The sequence below is a fragment of the Mustela nivalis genome (assembly GCF_964662115.1).
Source record: "Mustela nivalis genome assembly, chromosome: 20".
In the NCBI taxonomy this organism is placed as follows: Eukaryota; Metazoa; Chordata; class Mammalia; order Carnivora; family Mustelidae; genus Mustela; species Mustela nivalis.
The window spans coordinates 24,217,122-24,238,896 of record NC_139039.1 but is presented as its reverse complement, the minus strand read 5'-3'; the positions used below and the strand labels follow the sequence as shown (position 1 = coordinate 24,238,896).

The 21,775-nt window shown below is 38.7% G+C and overlaps 1 protein-coding gene across 3 annotated transcripts in view; it reads right to left on the bottom strand.

Annotated features, from left to right (window-relative positions):
- Window positions 1-21,775, bottom strand: part of ERI1 (exoribonuclease 1) — a 110,961-nt gene that overhangs the window by 74,097 nt on the left and 15,089 nt on the right. For 2 of the 3 annotated variants that reach the window (XM_082715538.1, XM_082715537.1), the window contains exon 6: window positions 21,348-21,462. In XM_082715538.1, coding sequence (XP_082571664.1) covers window positions 21,348-21,462 — 115 coding nt within the window. Of the gene's footprint in view, window positions 1-8,961; window positions 12,032-21,347; window positions 21,463-21,775 lie in introns of those variants that run through there. The other variant, XM_082715536.1, reaches the window with a different exon arrangement.

Sequence of the window (21,775 nt, the reverse complement as noted above, 5' to 3'; positions counted from 1 at the left end):
CAATTCTTCTGCCGTCACTGGCTACAGAGAGAAGCATATCTTTTCCCCTATTTTGTTATCTTGTTCAATAGGAGAAAAAAGGACTCATTCTAAATTTGTTGTTGATCATACTATGTGACTCCACAATGATTCTTCCATAGTCACCTAAAGAAATCCAGACAAATTTCCCCTGATAACACTCACTTAGAAGTTCGGAAGCAGATTCAACTTAAGTCTCAGAATCATCAGCCTTTTACTCAAGTACTAATACAGGAGCCATAAAAGCAATTACCTCTACCTCTCAGCCCCTCGCCAGCCTCATTACAGCCCTCACCTTGAGAACACATTGAAAAATTTTTAAAATAAAACCTTTAATTCCCCCCACTGACTCCCATCCCCAACAAGCCTTGGAAGCTTGTTACCTTTGAAGTTAACAGTATTTCATACATGCCATTCAAAAGGAACATCATATTATTTTCTGACATGTAATATTTATCAGGAAATATTGAAAACGTCTAGTTTAAACTGCAGCAAGGGGACATTCATACTATCTAGGATAACCTTTCTGTTCTTAGAATCTCAAATGAGCTGAGGTCTCTAAGGGGAGGAGGCACAGAAGACAGAGGGGTAGTTGGAATGCCTAAGTGTGAAATTCCTGCTACTTGGTCTTGGCCAACAACGTAAGCTCTCTAAACCTCAACTTTTCCATCTGTAGAATGGAGATGATCGAGACTACCCTACAGGATTCTTATCAACAATGGATTAAGGTGCTTAATCTTAATCTTAATCTTACAGTGGTCACTGATAGGTGCAATTCTCACTGTGCCTGACCATCCAGCTCTGGCTTATCATGTTACCACAGCTGATTTCTTATGGACTGATGGAATGTACACATTTCTATAGAACAGGGGGGCAGAGTTGGCAAACTTTTTCTTCAAAGGTCCGGGCAGTAATATTTTCAGCCTTCCTGGCCAGATGGCCTTTATTCCAGCGATTTAACAATTCTGCTAGTGCCAACACGAAAATCGCCCGAGAGAATATGGACACAAATGAGCATGGTAGCTGTGTTCCAGTGAGGCTTTCCAGAAACTGAAATTTCATATTATTTTCACATTACAAAGTAATATTGATTTTTTCCCCCAACTATTTAAAAATGTAAAAACCGTACTCAGTTCATAGGCCATACAGAAACAGGCAGCAGGCTGAATTTGGCCCATGGATGGTAGCTTGCCAACCCCTGCTCTAGGCTCAGAAGTTTATGGGCTTTGGAAGCTTTGTGAGGGCGAGGAGTTTTGAGATACAGGTTTGTGATGCAGAAGAAAGAGGGGACTTCTAAGTATAATAGAAGAAAAAAACAAAACGAATGCTGCCATTCACTGACTAGCACTGGACTCAACTATATGCAGAAGAGTTGTGGGATCCCACTGTGTTGGAATCAAAAAAATGGAGACGTCCCAGTCCCTGCCCTCAAGGAGTTTGTACTTCTCCACAGCAGCTTACAAACCGGAAGTCTGCCTTCAAACTACAACACAGCCTATCAGCGCTCCCAGCAAGCAGTTTCTTCAGTGACCCTCCTGCGGCCCACACCAAACAGCAGTTTGTCTCTACTGCTTCCTCTCAATAATTTCAACACCCACCCTTTCCTTCTCCCCCAAGTTACTGTTTTGCATGACCACTTTAAGGGTAACAGTCATGATGATGTGCTAAAAAAGGCAAGTCAACTGGTCCTATCTTTATAAAAAAATGACAGCTTAACCTAGTCTTCAATGATACATCTGCCTCTTAATAGGTAATGCATTAGTGGCTCCTATGGTTTTTCATTTCAGTCCAGGTACAACTTGTCCCCAGGAGGCAGATTAAACAGGACTATCGTTAGGCAAAAATGACACTTCAGAAAAACACTTTTTCGAGCATAAGTTTGAAGTGTTTTATCCAAAAGAACATGAAACAAATAAAACACAAAATACAGTTGTTCTGGCATATATCTCGGTTCTAAAGACTGTGAATCTGAAATAATATAGCAGAAACCAGTACGGCAATATGTCCTAACAAGTGGAGATCAGAAAGTGAAGAAATTAACATAGCTAACAATTAAGGAAAAAACACAGGGTTGTTTGTAAATAATAATTATTAATAAATATTAATATTATGACAGTATATATTAAAACAATGTTATTAATAATAAAATGACAAGAATAAAATACTACTAATATTGCTGATTTGGGGGAATACGAAATGGCACGCACCTCTTCAACATTTTCCTTGCAAGAATTAGCAAAACTGAATACCTCAAAGACAACAGAACACAACAAAACGCAAACAGTGGAGAGCAGTACTCCTGGTGTTTAAGATCATCTCATCAGCACAGGCAGGATTAGTCTCAGCAAAATCCAAACACAAAGTCCGTTTGGTCGGAGGAGTATCACACCGGAGAGGAGGGCGGAGACTGCCCAGACAGCAATTACAACTGGTTAGGAAGCGGTGGTATCTGCAAGCCGGGAGGGCCAGAAGCAGCCCCAGGCTCATCAACTCCACAAAAAACAACAAAAATGATAAACAACTACAAAATGACAAAAATAGGGAAGCTCTATTTCCCTGAAACAGGGAAAACTCTGGACCGCCAAACAGCAGCAAAACCCCCGCAGAGCTGAAACACCAAGGGAAGCCGCCTGGAGAGGCACCGGACGCATTCAGCTGCAGCTCCTCTCCCTCTCCAGAATGGCGGGGTGCCGGGAGGGATTCCGGAGACTTCACCCCACATGAAGGAGAGGGGAACCCCAGTGAGCCTCACTGCTGTGGACACTTGCAGCCTTGGCTACTGAGGACCCCACAGTCTTGACCAATGCGGATTCCAGCGGCTGCATCTCCTCCTCGGGGCTGGTGTGGTGGCTGCAGTGAGACCTGTCCCCAGATGCCCCAGCTGCAGCTACGCCCCATTCTCAGAGATCGGGATGCCACAGTGACCCGCCACATATAGGACCAGAGCAAAGCCCATCTCGAGGGTCACAACTTTGTCCCACCATTACTGGGACACCTGTTGCTGCTCTGAGCCCTTCCCTCAAAGTCCCACGGCACTCTTCTCGCTGCCATCCCCGGGGGGAAGGTTGCCACTACTGAGACCCGGCCCCGCAGGTCCCAACTCACGGCTCTAACATTATTGTTGCCACCGAGCTCCCACTCATCTGCAACCTTCCCCCCAGGTCCTGACACGTGGCTTTGGTGGGCCTCCACAGGACTGTGCTGCTGCTCTTCTGAGACTGCTCCCCAGGACCAGAGGGAGGACTCAGAGCTCATCCCCAGACTGTGCTGTGGCTGCACGCTATCCCTTGGGCCCAAACCACCTCTGCACCCTGTCGTCCCCGGGCCTGTGCTGCTCTATCTCCCCACGATCACCCCACCTGAGTCACTGAGAGGAGCCACAGAGATTCAGTCTGGTTTCATGCAGCAGCCCGTATCTACACATCAGACACCTGTGGTGGTTCCACACACATGTGACCCCGGGACCCCACCTCACTACTGCTCTGAGGGCCAGTATGCCAGGCCAAGTGCCAGGAGGTAGCCCCTCAGCTAGAAACTTCTCCCACAGGCAAAAAAGGAGAACTGAAAGACCCCAGTAGACTTTGCCTATGAGGATCCCAACAACCCTCGCCACCCACGGGACCTTCTGCAGTCTTGGCCACAGAAGACCTCCTCAAGTCCATACAAACACTAACTTCAGCTAACAGGGCTGCATGGAGGGTAAGCCACTGTGTTTCCCCAGGAACCAAAGATACTGCATCCCAGCCAGCCAGGTGCTCATAGGACCTTCAGGTAAAAGTCTTTCCCACCAAAACTGGCCAAAAAAAAAAACAAAGGCTAGAAGAGGTTAATGCTCCCTCAAAATGTATAGACCTCGATGCAAAGCTATCAGAAACATGAAAAAACATGAAAACATGACACCACCAAAGGAACACGAAAACTTTCCTGTTCCTGAGCCCCCCAAAATACAGATCTGTGAGTTACCTAAAAAAGAATTCAAAATAATCATTTTAAGGAAGCTCAGCAAGATTCAAGAGAACACAAGTAGGTAACTCAATGTACTCACGAAAGCAACATATGAACAACAGTTTGACAAAGAGATGGGAATCATAAAGAAGAACCAAACAAATTCTGGAGCTGAAGAATACAGTAGTCCCCCATTATCCATGGTTTTGCTCCCACAGTTTCAATTATCTGCGGTTACCTAAAGTCCAAAAATATGAAATGGAAAATTCCAGAAATAAAAAATTCCCAAGTTTTAAACTGTGCCCTGTTCTGAACAGTGTGATGTAATCGTGAGCTGTCCTGCTCTGTCCTGTCTGGGGTGTGAATCATCCCTCTGTCCAGCGTAGCCACATGGTACACCTTACCTGCCCATTAGTCACTGAGTAGTGCTTATTTTCCTTATTAAGGTCCCAAAGGGCAAAACTAGTGACAGTAGCAATTCAGAGAAGCCAAAGAAAAGCCGTAAAGTGCTTCCCTAAGTGAAAAGGGGAAAGTTTTCAACTTGAGAAAAAAGAATATGCTGAAGTTGCTAAGATCTACGGTACGAGTGAATCTTCCATCCGTACAGTAGCGAAGAAGGAACAAGAAATTTGTGTTAGTTTTGCTGTTGCACCTGAAACTGCAGATGTTGCAGCCACGGTGTGTGACAAGTCCTCAGTTAAGATGGAAAAGGCATCAAGTTCATGGGTGGAGGACACGAACAGAAAGCAGGTTTTGGCTGACGGAGGCATATTGCACCAGAAAGCACTAAGCCTGTAGAAGGCTTCAGGAGACCTGGAGGACCCCAGCAGCCTCTGCCTCTGAGGATCCCAGGAGCCCTCACCACCACTGCCCCCCCCCCAGGACCTCTGTAGAAAGAACAGCGGGAGCCTGGCCCCTCCAATGATCCGTGATCTCTTAAAACAAGTGACACCAAGCCTTTTACTGCAAGTAACAGATGGTTATTACGGATTCAAGAATAGGTTTGGACTAAAAAATATAAAAATTACTAGAAACGCTGAGACTACCATTGAAGAGGCAGCTGCTACATTTTTGGCAGAGTTGAAGTAGTTGATTAAAGAGAAAGGATAGTTGGGGCTCATGGGTGGCTCAGTCAGTGAAGCATCCACCTCTTGATTTTGGCTCAGGTCATGATCTCAGGATCATGAGATTGGGCCCACATCAGGCTCCACACTGGACGTGGCACCTGCTTAAGATCCTCTCTCTCCTTTGCCCTCTACCCCCCACCAAAACAAGAAAAAGGAGCCACCCAAAGAAAGTCTTCAACTGCAGTGAAATCGGGCTCTTCTGGAAGAAGATGCCCAAAAGAACGTACCTTCTTAAAAGTGCAAGAGGGGTACCAGGGCATAAAACTTAGGAGGGCAGGTTAACTCTGTACCCACCAAGTACACTTATACAAGGCATATGATACACCCAGGCCGAGGGTACAGAGCAAAGAACACATGCACTCTCAAAAACAAAAACAAAAATTATCTGCCCATGTTCTGGCAACATAATCAGAAAGCATGGGTAACAGCCATCTTTTTTCTGGAATGGTTCCACTAGTGCTTCATCCTGAAAGAGAAAAAATACTTGGAAAAGGAAAGGCTGGAATTTAAAGTGCTATTAATAACAGTGCCAGTACCCAGCCATCCTGAATCTGTTTGCTATGAAAATGAAAATGTTGAAGTTGAATTGTAACCTCCAAGTATCTCACAGCTTCAGGCCCCATGGCCAGGGCGTCATTTGCTTTGTGAAAGCTGCACACACCTGCCTCATATTTGATCGCATTCAATCATCAGTTGGTGCAGACCCTAATCTGAACACGATGCAGGGCTGGAAATCATGCACTACTACTGATGTAGTAACATTCATCAAAGCTGCAGTGGATGAATTAAAACCAGAACCTGTATATGCCTCCTAGAACATAGCAAGTGAAGTCGTGGACATTTTAAAGGCTTCCCAGGGGTTGATGAAGAAGTTAAGAGAATCATTCACACAGAGAGAGGAACTGCCAATACTCCTGATGAAGTGGAAGAATATGTTGAAGGCCATCAAGGGGGGTTAACAAATGAGGAATTAGAAGAACTTCTGGAATCATGTATAGAAGAGGAAGATGAAGAAGAAACTGAAGCAGAACCAGCAATGTAGACATTCCCAAAATTTGCTGACATATATCGAACTGCACAAACATTAAAGGATAGAATTATGGAATACAATCCTCAGATGGAATGCAGCATTCAAGTCACCCATAGGATCACCGAAGGATTACTACCTCTGAGCAATACTCTGATGAGTTACAAAGACAACCATTTCTGATTATAATGCTCTTCCAAAAGATCTCAGAAGAAAAAACCTTGAACTATGGAGGATCCCCAACCATGGACATCGTCTGCTCCTGACATCCAACCACTGACACTGTCATGGCTCAATGATTCAGGATCACCCAAATCAGATGATCCTCCTTCTGACCTACTGTCAGAAAGCCAACAGTGGCTATGACTATGTCACAGTGCTTACGTCATTCATCTCGCTTCATATCATTTAGGCATTGTATCACCTCACATCATCATAAGAAGCAGTATGAGTACAGTATTTTGAGAGAGACCACATTCATACAACTTATTAGAGTGCTCTGTTATACTCCTTCTACTTCATTATGAATGACTGTTGCTAATCTCTTACTGTGCCTAACTTAGAAATTAAACTTCATCATAGTAAGTGTGCATAAGAAAAAAACAGTATATATAGGGTTCAGTACTATCTGTGGTTTCAGGTATTCACTGGAGCTCTTAGAATACACCCTCTGGACAAAGGGGAGACTACTACACAATGAATAAAATTAAAAATGCAATAGAGAACTTCGACAGTAGGCTCAGTAAGATAGAAGGAAAAAAATGAAAACTGGAAGACAGGTCTCTTGATATTATCCAGAGAATAAAAACATTAGCAGAAAAAGAGTGGAGAGAGGACAGCACAGACTCAGCCCAGCAGAGAGTGAAAGAGCCTATGGGCTGGACGGCAGGCTCACCCACAGGGTGGAAGGTCAGCAAGGACCAGCGCTGCTGGGGAGAGAAAAGATGTTTGGAGTTCATGGCTTAGGCAACCTACACTTCCTCCTGCAGTGGAGCCGGCACTGCCCACCGGAGACCAGCCGTCTCAGCGACCCTGCACCCAGGTGGGTACCCCAGAGCAGAGTGCTCTGCCCTCCTCAGACCACCTTGGGCCAGATGTCCTCCCTTCCAGGTCCCTGAGCTCAGGACAAGGGCCTGCTGGTCTGGGCTACAGAGCAGAATGTGGTGGGAGTGCAGAACCCTTTGGTGTGCAGACTGGTGTGCATACCGTGCTAGGTAGGGACAAGGTGCAGAAGCTGCTGCACTGGGGATTCTCCTATTTGGGTCTCATTGTCCCGCCCCCACCTCCTTTGCTAGAGCTGGGCACCAAGGACTTTGGAGAAGCGGGAGCACCCTCAATCTCAAGAGTGTGCAGGTTGCCCTTCTCTTTGCAACCCACACCCAGCAACCCCTGGATGCCCCTGCTCTGGGCCCACAGGACTGAAGGACTGGAACTTTTTTGTTCTTATAGGCCCTAAAACTTGGAAAAGGGGACCTGGATTTGATTCCTACCAAACAGTAGAATGTCTTTGGTTCAGCCACTAATTTAGCTTCACAACTCAGCAAGTACCACTGTTAATGCCTTCCTCACCAGGTTTAAATGGTGCCCCCACTTTTAAAAAATAGCATTTATAGGGGCACCCGGGTGGCTCAGGCAGTTAAGCAGCCTACTATTCTTGGCTCAGGTCGTGATGCCAGGATCCTAGGATCAAGCCTTGCGTTGGGCTCCACGCTCAGTGGGGACTCTGCTTGAGATTCTCTTTCTCCCTCTGTTCCACCCCCAACTCTCACATAAATAAAACCTTAAAAAACTATCATTCATATAAACACATTTAAAAAAAAGGAGTAAAAAATGCTTACTTGAACTATGGGATATCAACTGAAACAATACTTGCTTTATGGGAGTCCCAGAAGGAAAGAGAAAGAGATAGAATATTGATTTAAAGAAATGATGCTGAAAGTCTCCCAAATCTGAGGAGATATGGTCACCCATGCACCCAGGTACATGAAACTCAAAGATCCCCAAAGAGATACAACCCAAAGAAATTTTTACTGAGACACACTATTAAAAAAAAAAAAAAATCTCAAAAATCAAATAAAAAGAGAATTTTGAAAGCAGCAAAAGAAAAAAGTCTGATACCAGTATACTTTTTAGCAAAAACCTTACAGGCCAGGAGAATGTTGGATGATATATTCTAAGTACTCAAAGAAAAAACTGTCACCTGTCAACCAAGAATACTTTAGAAATGAAGGAGAGATACAGACTTTCCCAGACTAACAAAAACTGGGGGCATGTGTTACCACTAGATCTGCCTTAGAAGAAATGCTAAGAAATGTTTAACTTTTGAGTTCAGTTGCTGCTTGCTTATACAAGACTGTTGTTGTAACTGTGAGGTATATTATGAAAGCCTCATGGTAATCACAAAGCAAAAGCTTATAATAGACACACAAATGATAAAAAGAAAGCACACCACTATAAACAACCATCAACGCACAAAGACAGAAAGGAAGAAAGGAAAAAAGGAACTACAAAACAATCAGAAAGCAATTAACAAAATGGAGATACTGAGTCCATATCTATCAATAATTACACTAAAGGTAAATGGTTTAAATTTTTCAATTAAAAGAAAGAGTGGCTAACTGGATATAAAAACAAGACCTAACTATATGCTGCCATTAAGAGACTTACTTAAGCTTTCAGGGCACTCATAAGCTAAAAGTAAAGGGATAGAAAAAGATATTCTATGCAAATGGAAAACAAAACAGAACAGAATAGCTATATTTACACTGGACAAAATATACTTTAACTCAAAAGCTGTAAACAAGAGGTAAAAAAGATGATTATATAATAATGAAGGCCAATTCATCAAGAGGCTATAACAATCATTTATGTACCCAGTATTGAGCACCTAAATATATTAAACGATGATTAACAGATCTGAAGACAAAAATAGACAGCAATGCAATAATGGTAGAGGATTTCAGTACTCCACATTTAACAATGGACAGATCATCCAGATAGAAAATTAACAAGGAAATAACAGATTTGAGTGATACTTTAGACCAAACGAACCTAACAGACATATACAGTATATTTCAACCAACAGCATCACAATACATGTTCTTCTCAAGCACACATGGAACACTCTCCAGGAGAGATCATATATAAGCTCATGAAATAAGTCTCAAAAAATTAAAGAAGACTGAAATTATATCAATTATTTTTCTGACCACAATGGTATAAAACTACAAATCAGTGACAGGAGGAAAGCTGGAAAAGCTCACAAATATATGGAAATTAAACAAAACACTTCTGAGGAACCAATGGATCACAAAAGAAATCAAGAGAACTCAAAAAATGTCTTAAAACAAATAGTACATATACAATGGATTATTACTCAGCCACCAAGAAAAAGGAATACTACCATTTGCAAGTGTGAATGAACCTGGAGAGCTAAGTGAACTAAGGTTGATGGACAAAAACAGGTGGTTGCAAAGCGTACAAATTTTCAGTAATAAGAAGAATAAGTTCTGCAGATGTAATGTACAGCCGTGTTGACTGGTTAATAACAGGGTATTATAAACTTGAAAGTTGCCTAGAGTAGACCTTAAGCATTCTCACCACCAAAAAAAAAAAAAAGTTGACTATATGAAGTGGTGTGATCTTGATAATCATTCCACAATATACTTCAAATCATCACATTTACACTTTAAATAATTTAAATATGTACACTTACATTTGTCAATTATTCCTCGGTAGTTTTTTAAAAAATGAGAACAGTAAAACATCACCAAGTGAAATACCTGACAGCCAAAAGGACGTTGACAGCTTGTAAGGCTGAAGATCTTAAAAAGAAATACAGGAGGACTTGGGTACTTGGGTGTTGGTACTTGGGTTATTTCATAAAAAGGACAAATTGGTGCAGAAATTAGAAGTCTGATTTAAGTCTGATTATGTGTTGTTACACGAGAAGCAATATTTCCTTGCCATTTTCAGATTTCTCAACTGCAATTTCAGCTGTTAAGTAGCAACTACAGAAGCTGGCAACAGATAATTAATGGTTTTGCTGGGGCATGAATTTGATTTCTAAGGTTAAGGTGGCTACGTGGAAAAAAATCGCCTAAAAAGAGTGCTAGTGGACTTCCTGGCATCCACATCTCAACAGTGATTTGCTGTTCTCTACAGCTCTGCCTGAGCCCAGCAACTCAGTAAGGATTTGAAGGAAATTCTTTGAAACTTAACAGCAATACTTTACAGTATATTTTATGGTACTATTTAGGATTCACAAAAATCTCAGCATACATCCATTTCACCCCCAAAGTTTACTGCATAAATATAAAACATCTAGATTTCCTTGTTTTACTATAATCCATATCAGTTTGTGTAAGGGCATCACATCCCTTGTGCCTTCTGTTATCCACTTGTTAGTCTTTATTCTTATTCTACAACTACCACTCAAAAGCAAAATTCATTCTTTTTACAGCACTGGGGAGAGAATTCCCAGACCAAGAAAAATGCCTCCTTTTTTCCTATGCACCAAGGTTGGAAGCCTCTATAAAAGTCATTTAGTTAATATGTAAATCATTAAAATAAAGTAGCATCACAACTACTAATAGAAAGGAAAAGAGAAGAGGCAAATTGTTCATGAAAGCTATAGGGGGAAATTCAATTCAGAAAATATTTTTAGCATCTAGGTAAGAGTTTTGCTTTTTCAACTCCATAAACCCATTTATGTTTTTAAAATTAGTTAAGAATTAACTATCAAGATTTAGTGGTCACTCACTATGTAAAATCAACCTTTAATAAAAACATTAGGTGTTTAAAAGCATTATTTGACTTTATTAACCTTACTCATAATGTTGAATACAAATGCAAAATTAAGTGGCGACCCTATTCTTAGTCTATATCAAAGCATGGTCTCTTAGATTTAAGAATTAGGGTAGATGTATGTCACAAGAGGGAGGGGAATCAAAAAATAAAGTCCAAAGAAGCCCAGTGATATGTTTATGTATGATAAAGTCTGAGCTACAGCCCTTATATTCCTTTAAATGGTATTTTCTTCTGACTTTCCATTAACCTCATCAGTAACTGACTTCTTAACAAGACCCTATAATCTACCACAAGTCTTCCAACTACAAATTGAAAAGAAATGTAGGCAGATATGTGTACCAAGTACTTTATGAAATTCACCATGCACAGCTGAACTTTACATACAGAATTCAAAAGTCAAAAGGACTGTGATAGTCTTAAAACCCAAAGCCTAGATAAGGCTTTCCAATCTTTCCTGCACTGTAAGAAATGACTTGATCTAATGATGTTAATGTAGAAATACATTATATATCTTAACATCAGTAAGATATTACATTCAAGGAGAGCGCCAGTAAGCCTTTGCATTTTAAAACCAAAAGGAACACGTCTTGGACACCTTAAATTTAAAAAGTCAATTCTAAGCAGGAACTGTTACTGTGTAACAAATACTGCTCATATCAAAAGTGCTGGTGACAAAAAATTCAATATGCCCTCCCCACAGAATCTGTTCACACACATTTATATATAACTGTAGTAAGATTGTAAATGTTTAAGGTGCTTAAATATTGCACCACAGGACTAATTCAATGAGTATTCACCTGCTACCTCTTTGTAGCAACTCCAGTTAGAGTGAATGATCTGTGGGCAAAGGGCAAAAATGCTGTTATTTTCTAGAATGCGGCATTTGTGGAGCTGGAGTGCCCTCTATTGGTAACGAAGAAGACACACTCATTAGCTGTCCTGCGTGCATTTTCTCATTAATTCGGAGTTCACATCCATCTTGAAGCATTCGAACTGCTATTCGGGCAATGTTCTTAGAGTCGTCAAGACCACTGTGAGGCCGCCCATCATAATCCATTCCTAGCTTTTCAAGCATTATTGTCAATTTGGTTTGGCTTCTAGGAACCTGGAAAATAAACAACTTAGTAAATAATTCTTTAGTTTTCTGTAAGCCATTGTGAAAAATAAGAAAATAAAAATTAATGGTAACAGCTAAAGTTAGGCAAAGGGCAAGTACTCTTGGACAAATGAAGCAAATAAATAATTTAAACCTTCAGAACTTTAAAAAAATTCTCAAGTTATAAATGAAAATACATATAAATCGGTAGAATCCTCAAGACATCTAAAGGGTTTGCAGTTCTGTAATTTGACAAATCACATTTATGAAAGGAAATGTACTGTTCTGGACATCTAAGTTGAAGCTCTACCATTTTTTTTTTAAAGTAGGTTCCCCGCCCAGTGTGGAGCCTAACACGGTGCTTGAACTCACAACCCTGAGATCAAGACCTGAACCAAGATCAAGAGTCAGACACTCAGCCAAGTGAGCCACCCAAGCACCCCAAAGCTCTATCATTTTAATCCAAACATTCTTTTCCATGGTATTTTACTATAATGTATTACAGTGTATAATACATATACATATACATAATACATATACACATATGGTGTATAATGTATTGACAGATTCCTTAGACAGATACACCAAAAAACAAACTCCAGCCTTTCTATGACTAAAGATAATGAAGATCCAGCATGAAAGAAATTATCATGTGGTGTTCTTCAACCTATTTAAACACCGGCTCCAATTTGGTAAATGTAAAAACCTCACTCCCCAAATTCCAATATGCCCCTCCACTTTCGAGAACCACTATTCTACCAACTGTACATGTTAAGTTTTACATTCTGTAGTTTGTATAGCTATATGTCACCTATACACCTTAGGGTCTTGGTTTCTTCATCTGTAAAATAAGACTAACAGTTATACTCTCTATTCACTGGGTTATTGGGAGAATCACAAAGCAAATGACATAAAAGCACCATGATAAAAATTAATAATTATCCTAAACTGTAATACCATAATACATTCTGGTCCTTTCATTAAGTATCACCTAGAAAAATGTACTTTTCCAACATGTTGGACAACTTAGGTCAATTGGACTATTCCTAGACACACACAACCTACCAAGACTGAATGCTGAAGAAAACAAAACCTGAACAGACCTACAGTAAGTAAAGAGGACTGAACTGGTAATCAAAAACCTCCCAACAAATAGAAGCCCAGAACTTGATGGCTTCGATGGTGAATTCTACAAAAACATTTAAATAAGTCTTAACACTAATCCTTCTCAAACTCTTGCAAAAAACTGAAGACGAAGAAACATTTCCTAAATCATTTGATAAGCTTGGCATTATCCTGATATCGAGGTCAAAGACACTACAAGAAAACTTGAGACCATTATCCCTTAAAAATATTGGCATAAAAATCCTCAACAATACTAGCAAACCAAATTCAGCAGCATATTAGATGAATTATACACCACAACCAAGTGCGATCTATTCTTGGAAAGTAAGGATGGTTCGACATACAAAGAATAATCAATGTAACAAACCATATTAACAGAATGAAGGAAGAAACACATGATCACCTCAAATGAGGCAGAAAGCCATTTGACAAGATTAAACATTTTTTCATGATAAGATACTCAACAAACAAGGAATAGAAAAAAACTACCTCAAAATAATAAAGTCCATATATAAAAAAATTTAGAGTGAACATCATATTCAATGGGAAGAAGGCTGAAAGCTTTTCCTCTAGGATCAGGAACAAAATAGGGATGCTCACTTTTACCACTTCCATTCAAAATAATATCAGAAATTCTAACCAGAACAAGTAGGCATGAAAAAAAAATAAAAGATCTGAATCGGAAAGGAAGAAGTAAAGTGATCTTTGTTGGCAGCTATCATGATCTCATATGCAGAAAGTCCTGAAGATTCCACCAAAAAATTGTCAGAACTAATAAGCAAAGACAGCAAAGTCACAGGATACAAAATCAACACAGAAAAATCAGGTGCATTTCTATAAACTAACAATGTAGAATCCAAAAAGGAAATTAAGAAAACAATTCCATTTCAGTAACCCCCCCCCAAAAAAAAAAATTTAACCAAAGATGTGAAAGACTTGTACATCAAAAACTAAAAAATGTTGCTGAAAGAAATTAAAGACAGTATAAATAAATGGGAAGACATCTGTGTTCATAAATAGAAAGATTTAATATTGTTCAGCTATCAATCTAACATAATCTACAAATTCAAAAATAAAACATTAACTCAAAATGGATCAAAACCTAAACCTAAGTCCAAACTATAAAAGTCTTAGAAGAAAACCTACAGGAGAAGTTTCATGACACTGGATTTGGCAATGGTTTCTTGGATATAACACCAAAAGCAGAGGCAACAAAAGAAAAACCAGATAAACTGGAATTCATGAAAATTTAAAACTTTTGTATCTCAAAGGGCACACTATCATTTTTTTTTTTTAAGATTTTATTTATTTGTCAGAGAGAGCGAGCGAGAGTGAGCACAGGCAGACAGAGTGGAAGGCAGAGTCAGACGGAGAAGCAGGCTCCCTGTGGAGCAAGGAGCCCGATATGGGATTCGATCCCAGGATGCTGGGATCATGACCTGAGCCGAAGGCAGCCGCCCAACCAACTGAGCCACCCAGGCGTCCCAAAGGGCACACTATCAACAGAGAAAAGCAGCCAACAGAATGGAAGAAAATATTTGGAAGTCATAGATCTGAAAAAGGATTAATATCCAGAATATATAAAGAATTCCTGGGTGCCTGAATAGCTCAGTTGGTTAAGCATCTGCCTTCAGCTCAGGTCATGACGCCAAGGGTCCTGGGATTGAGTCCTGGCCTTAGGTTCAGTGCTTGGTGGGCAGTCTTTTTCTCCCTCTCCCTCTACACTGCCAGTGCTCATGCTTGCTCTCTCAAATAAAATCTTTAAAAAAAAGGATTCCTAAAACTCAACGATAATAGTTTAAAAAAAAAAACAAAAAAACTACTTGATTTCAAACTGGTCAAAGGACTTGAACAGACATATCTCCAGATATGTACAACTAGCCAATAAGTTCACAAAAAGCTGCTCAACATTACTCATCATTCTGGAAGTATAAATTTATACCACAATGAGATACCACTCCAAACCCATTAAATGGCTATTATTTTTTTTTTTTAAAAAAAAAAGGGCAAGAAAATGGAAACTAAGTGTTGGCAAGGATGCAGAGAAACTGGAACCCTTGTGCATTGCTGGTGAGAATGTAAAATGGTGCTGCAGCTGTGACATGGAAGTTCCTCAAAAAATTAAACACAGAACTACCATATGATCCAATTCCACTTCTGGGTATGTACCCAAAGAACTGAAAGCAGGGACTCAGTTATTTGCACACCCACATTCACTGGAACATTATTTACAACAGCCGAAAGGTGGAAGAACCCACGTGTCTACAGAAGATGAAGGGATAAACAAAATGGGATATAAATCTAATGAAATATTATTCCACCTTCAAAAGGAAGGAGCTTCTCAAACAATGGAATTATTATTTAGCTTTACAAAGGAAGGAAATTCTGACACATGCTACATGTCTGAATCTTGAAGACACTATGCTAAGTGAAATATGCCAGAAACAAAAGGACAATATACTGTATGATTCCAGTTACATGAGATACCTAGAATGGTACAATTCAGAGACAGAAAGCAGAATGGTGGTTACCAGGGGCCAAAGGAAGGGGGAACAGAGAGTCACTTTTTAAAAGGTTTGGAAGATGAAAAAGCCCTGGAAACGAATGGCGGTGATGGTTCCATGACAGTATGAACGTCCTTTTTGACACTGAACTGTGTACTTAATGGTTAAATGGTAAATTTGTTATGCATATTTTACCACAAAATGAATCAGAGTTAACATGAAAAGTCCTGGACAGTGCCAGCAAAGTGATTAACTCTGTTAAACAAAGACCAATTCACTCAATCATGTCTAAAATTTAATAGCTGTGTGAAAACCTGGATAAAGAACACATAAGCTTCACACTTCCTCTGGCCTGGCAAGGAAAAGTTCCCGGCAAGATGCCTGACTTGAAAAGTGAATGGTAGGAAAACAGTAGGCCAAAATTTGCTGAGTGGTTTGAAGAAGGGCTACAAAAACTAGCCTAGACATTTTCATTACATAAACCAATTGAAGAAATCTCTAGAAGACCCTGTAGAAAACATTTAACTTCCAGTGACAAGATTCTTGGATTTTGAAGAAAATTAAGTCTTTGGAAAAATCACATTGCAAAAAAATAATAATAATAATAATAATAATAATCATCATCTGAAATGTTCACACTTTTGCTTGGGCCTGGCAGTGAGAAAGTTATTTGCAAGTCTCAAGACCTACTGAAAGCCATCTGGAAAAACTGTAGAAAATTAGTATTTTTCTTCCCATTGAACACAGAGTACAGCTAGGTTAAAAAAAATAATAATAAATAAACTTTCTCAAAATCTGCTCGGCCACAGAACCTGACTCTGAAATGAGCTTTGTAATGTAGAGTCTGATCATACTGTAGAGATGAGATTTACTCATCTGCCTTTAGAATAGCTGCAATTTCTGCAAAAGAAGAGGGTCTAGTCACTCACAGAAAAGCAATGAACATTTTTCCATAGCTTTCAACCTTTTGTATGTGTAAATAAGCCTCTTATTTAACAAGATGAAGAGCACAGGCAGAAGTTGTCTGTTTTCAGTGGAAAACGAAATCCATTGAGACCTTACCTCAAATCCAACCCAGAACTGAGTATTTATACAGGAAAATAAAAAGACAAAAACAAATAACAAAAACAAACATAGCTTTCACCTTCCCAAAGCATATTTCATTCTTTACTTATACTTCAAAAATGACATTTTAATGCATATACAGAACTACTAAAGAAATAAACATGTTTGTATAATTTTGTAAATGCCTAACCTACATTTGAGTATGATCATGCCATAGATAAGTAAGTTTATTTCCTAAAATCTGGTATAAAATTGCATCTGTAACCTGTATTTTTATTCATATTGTTTCAGCTTACTTACAGAAAAATCAAACCCACTGTAAGTTTAGGCCAGCTATTAAAGAGAAAAGTATTATGCTTGCCCTGTAAGTTTCTTAAACTTATGAAAAGGATAGAGATAATTTCAAATTTAATGATCTATCTCCACTCCCAAGAAAGAGTGGGTAAAAAGTCATTTCTATAGTTTTAAAAAGGAGAAAGAATACTTTGTACATACTGAAGACTATACACTGGTAGCATCCTATACAGAAAAAAATTGTGTTAAGACTTTTAGGCCTACTTAAATCAGGAAAACAAAACAAAACAAAAGAAGGCAACATTTTAAAAAGAAAAAGGTTAATTTCCTCAACTTCCACTAACTGGCATTAAAGTTGATAACCATCATGAATACAGGAAAACCATATAGAAAGAGCATCCTATCCCTTCTGAGCAGAGAGACCCTGCTTCTCCCTCTGCCTGCCACTCCCTTTGCTTGTGCACTCTTGCTCACTCTCTCTCTCTCTCTCAGGCAAATAAATAAATATAATCTTTAAAAAAGAAAAAAGAAAAGAGCAGCCTAATAAATTGGTCAACATAAATAGATCCACCAAAAAAAAATACTATATTCAAAAGAGCACTTGACAATGTTATTGTCTTACTATATATCTACAACTTTCTGAACACTCCATGTATTGTGATGTATTGTGAGCTGTGGATGTTTTTATGCAGACTTAAAAATTATTTTATGGCTTTATTAATTATTAGTAATTATCCTTAAAATAAATAGAGTTAAAGGTTTGAGAAAGACACCCTAATGTAAGAATGCATTGTTGTCTGGGAGGTATAGTAAAAAAAAAAAAAAAAAAAAGCAAACCTAAAGATGACTGAACCCCTACAATTTACATGAAACACAGAGGATTTGGGGCACCTGCATGGCTTAGTCTTAAAGCATCTGCCTTTGGCTCAAGTCATGATCTCAGGGTCCTGGGACTGAGCCCCACATTGGGCTTCCTGCTTGGCGGGAAGCCTGCCTCTCCCTCTCCCACTCCCCTGCTTGTGTTCCCACTCTTGTTGTGTCTCTGTCAAATAAATAAATAAAATCTTAAAAAAAAGAAAGAAAGAAAGTAGAGGCATCTGAATTAATATCACAGGATACAATTAGCAAAATCCAGACTGGGAAAATGAAAAAATGGCTCCATTTCTTTCTTTCTTTCTTTTAAAGATTTTATTTATTTGTCAGACAGAGAGAGAAAGAGAGCACACATGCAGGGGGAGTGGCAGGCAGAAAAAGAAGCATGCTCCCTGCTGAGCAATGACCCCCCTCCCCACCTTTGTGGGACTTGATCACAGGACCTTGGGATCAGAACCTGAACCAAAGGCAGACACCTAACCGACCCAGCCACCCAGGCATCCCAAAATGGCTCCATTTCTTAAAAAAATAATAGTATTAAATTGCTAGAGAAAAAAAGGAGGTGGAAAACAAATTTAGAGATTAAAAAACTTAAAAGAGACATGTCAACCAACTTTAAATGTGTGGACCTTATTTGGATCCGGATTCAAATCACAAAAGGTAAAAGGAAAAAAAAAGAGGTGAAGGGAATTAAGAGGTATAAATCCCAGTTATAAAAAAAGGCAGGGGAATAAAAAGTACAGCAATACAGTCAATAATAACTGTAACAATATATGCTAGCAAACGGTAACACATTGTGGTGAGCATGGCATAATGTAACAGAATTGTCCAATCACTATGTTGTACGCCTGAAACTAATAAATGTCAACTACACGTCAATTTTTAAAATTAACTAATTAAATTAAATTTAAAAAGAAAGCAGCTATAACCACTTGATGATATTAAGGAATTATGGTTGATTATTTTCTAAGTGATGGTTATGTTTTTAAAAACGGTTCCTTGTTTTTTGGAGCTACATAATGAAATGTTTACAGATCAAAGGAAATAACATTTGAGGGGCGCCTGGGTGGCTCAGTGGGTTGGCCTCTGCCTTCGGCTCAGGTCATGATCAAGCCCTGAGTCGGACAGACTCTCTGCTAGGTGGGGAGCCTGCTTTCCCCTCTCTTTCCGCCTGCCTCTCTGCCCACTTGTGATCTCTGTCTGTCACATAAATAAAATCTTAAAAAAAAAAAAAGGAAGTAACATTTGAGATTGGCTTCAAAAGAGTAAGGAAAGGGAAAAGTGGGTAGAGAGCAGATGAAACAAGGCTGGCCATGAGCTTATACCTATTAAAACTGGCTTGTTAAAACTGGGTCATGAGGGCTTATTACACCTGTCAACTTTTGCATATATTTGTAATTATCCATAACAGATTTTTTTTAAAAAAGATCACAAAATAAGTGAAAAGATAAATTCACAAAAAGGGAAAAAAAATTTACCAAATATAATCAAAAGACTATTATCCAAGATAAATATCTATAAACAATCACAAATTATAATCTACAATTACAAAAGGACAGGCCACCCAATTTTTTAAAATGGGAAGACTTAAACAGGGACTTCACAAAATAAATTCGAATGACTAAGAACCATAAGAAAACAAGCTCAGGCTCCAAGTCATGAGTAGTTAGGCAAATGCAAATTAGACCCTTAATGAGATGGGTCTAATTCACCAGATATATAAACATTTAAAATGTCTGGCAATACCAGATGCTGGCAAAGATGTGGAGCAATTTTAAGTTCATCCACTCTTCTGGGGAGAGTACAAATCAGAAAACTATTTTTGCATTACCTAACGGCAATGATGCACATATCCTATGAATAAGCAATTCTACTAGTAGGTTTATACCCTGGAGCAATGAGTGCACAAAGGAGCCAGAAGACATGTGCAGGAATGTTTATAGCAATACTGTACCTAAAAGTCCCCAAAATGGCCAAAGCAGGACAGATAAATAAACTACTATGTATTCACACAATGAAATTCTCCACAGCAATAAAATAAACTAAGCATAGCTACATACACAACATCAACAAATCTCAAACATAATCTTGAGAAAAAAAAGTAAAATGAACAATATAGCCAATACAATGTTAATTATACCATGTTCAAAAAGAAGCAAAATTAAACTACATAGTATAAGATAGACACATAAATATGAAAGCTTTAAGGAAAAACAAGAAAATGATTTCCAGGAAGTGTGAACTATATGGGGGGGGGGGCGGAGGTGGAGGGCTCTGGGAGAAAGGAAAAGAATTAAGAGAGTGGAACTTACAAGGGATTTCACTTTAAAACAATCAAACTCCACTTTTCTGAATGTATATTTCTCAGCTTTAAAAAAATGGGAAAATTACAAAAAATGTTTTTAAGGGACAGTACCTTTTCTCATGAAATTACTTTAGGATTTGCTTCACCAAGATGAGGGTGTAAAAGAAGATGACACAAAGTCTAAAACATGACAGAGAAGTAAGGAAAGAATCTCTTAGGATGACTTTAGAAGAAGCCTGAAGAACAAGTAGTTCAGATTAGAACAGAATTAAAAGCTATAGGAAGGTAGCCTCCAAGGAAAAAGGAAAAGGAAAAAAGGAAGGAAGGAAGGAAAAAAGAAAAGAAAAAGAAAGAAAGGACAAAGAAAGGAAACAGACCACTGAGTGTTTTGAATACGGAGAATGATTTCCAGATTGAATGGAAAGTAACAGGACAAGAAAACAACTGAAGGTGCTTATAAAAATCTTGGGAGAAGTGGTGAACACTCTCCATTGCTACAAGAACGTAAGCACTGATAATGATTTGCTTATAAAGATAATGTAACTAATTAAGAAGACACGCAGAGGGGAGGACATGCAGGTATGATGGCTTTCATACAGAGCTAAATATCATCTTCCATTGTAGGACTCCATATATAACTTAAACTGAAAATTCAAGAAATAGGATAAACATAAGTATGAAGGTAAATACTGGAAGAAATAGCTACAAAAAGTTCAAAGTGTTTGCCTCAGGAGGGTAAGGAGAATAAGGACCAGTACTGGTGAAGGCCATAGTGGATGAAGGCCATTTTTCATAAGCTTTGTAGTACTACTTTAAAAATTTACACTACACTTATATATTAACTTTGATAAAATTAAAGTTCAGTGGGGAGCATTTGTTCCACAAACAATTCACATATTGAATACCTCCACAATTTCAAGCCTCTCTTAAAGATCATGTACTTACAGTTAACCTATTCAAATAATGGTAACGGATTAAAAGAAAAATAGCTCAACTTCCTAAATTCATATAATCATCCTGGTGTTTGGATTATAAAAACTTAGAACTAAAGTATATGGCCTTTTCCTGTGAAGAGCACCTAGTAAATCACAACTTAAAAGCAAAATGTAATAAATTTATCATTAAGAGCAGTACAATCAATAATATAGACAAATTTTACCTTGTAAAAGTTTCCATATGACTTTCGAATATTGATCCACTTTTTAGCAAAAGGAGGATATTTGAGCCTGCTTAGCCGGCACTGAATGTTCAGGAACTTACTCATATCCCACGAACTTGTAAAATCAAAAACAGGGATAGAAAAATGATAAAATAAATGCTCTACTGTTCTACTGTTTTAAGTCATTCTAATTGTTTTTTATTTACATGTCACCTCTCTGATATTCACACACATCAACAAGCTTACAAAATTAACCTACTTCCAAATTACTAATTCAAAAATAAACAACAAAGGAAAGTAGAAGTCAGGTATATCAAACTTTTTTTCATAAACAAATCTTACTATGCTAATCATGATCACTTGCATGGTTCTGATTACTTGGGACCTCTATCTTGTTAATTATTTTTTCACAATCCTAAAATAACACT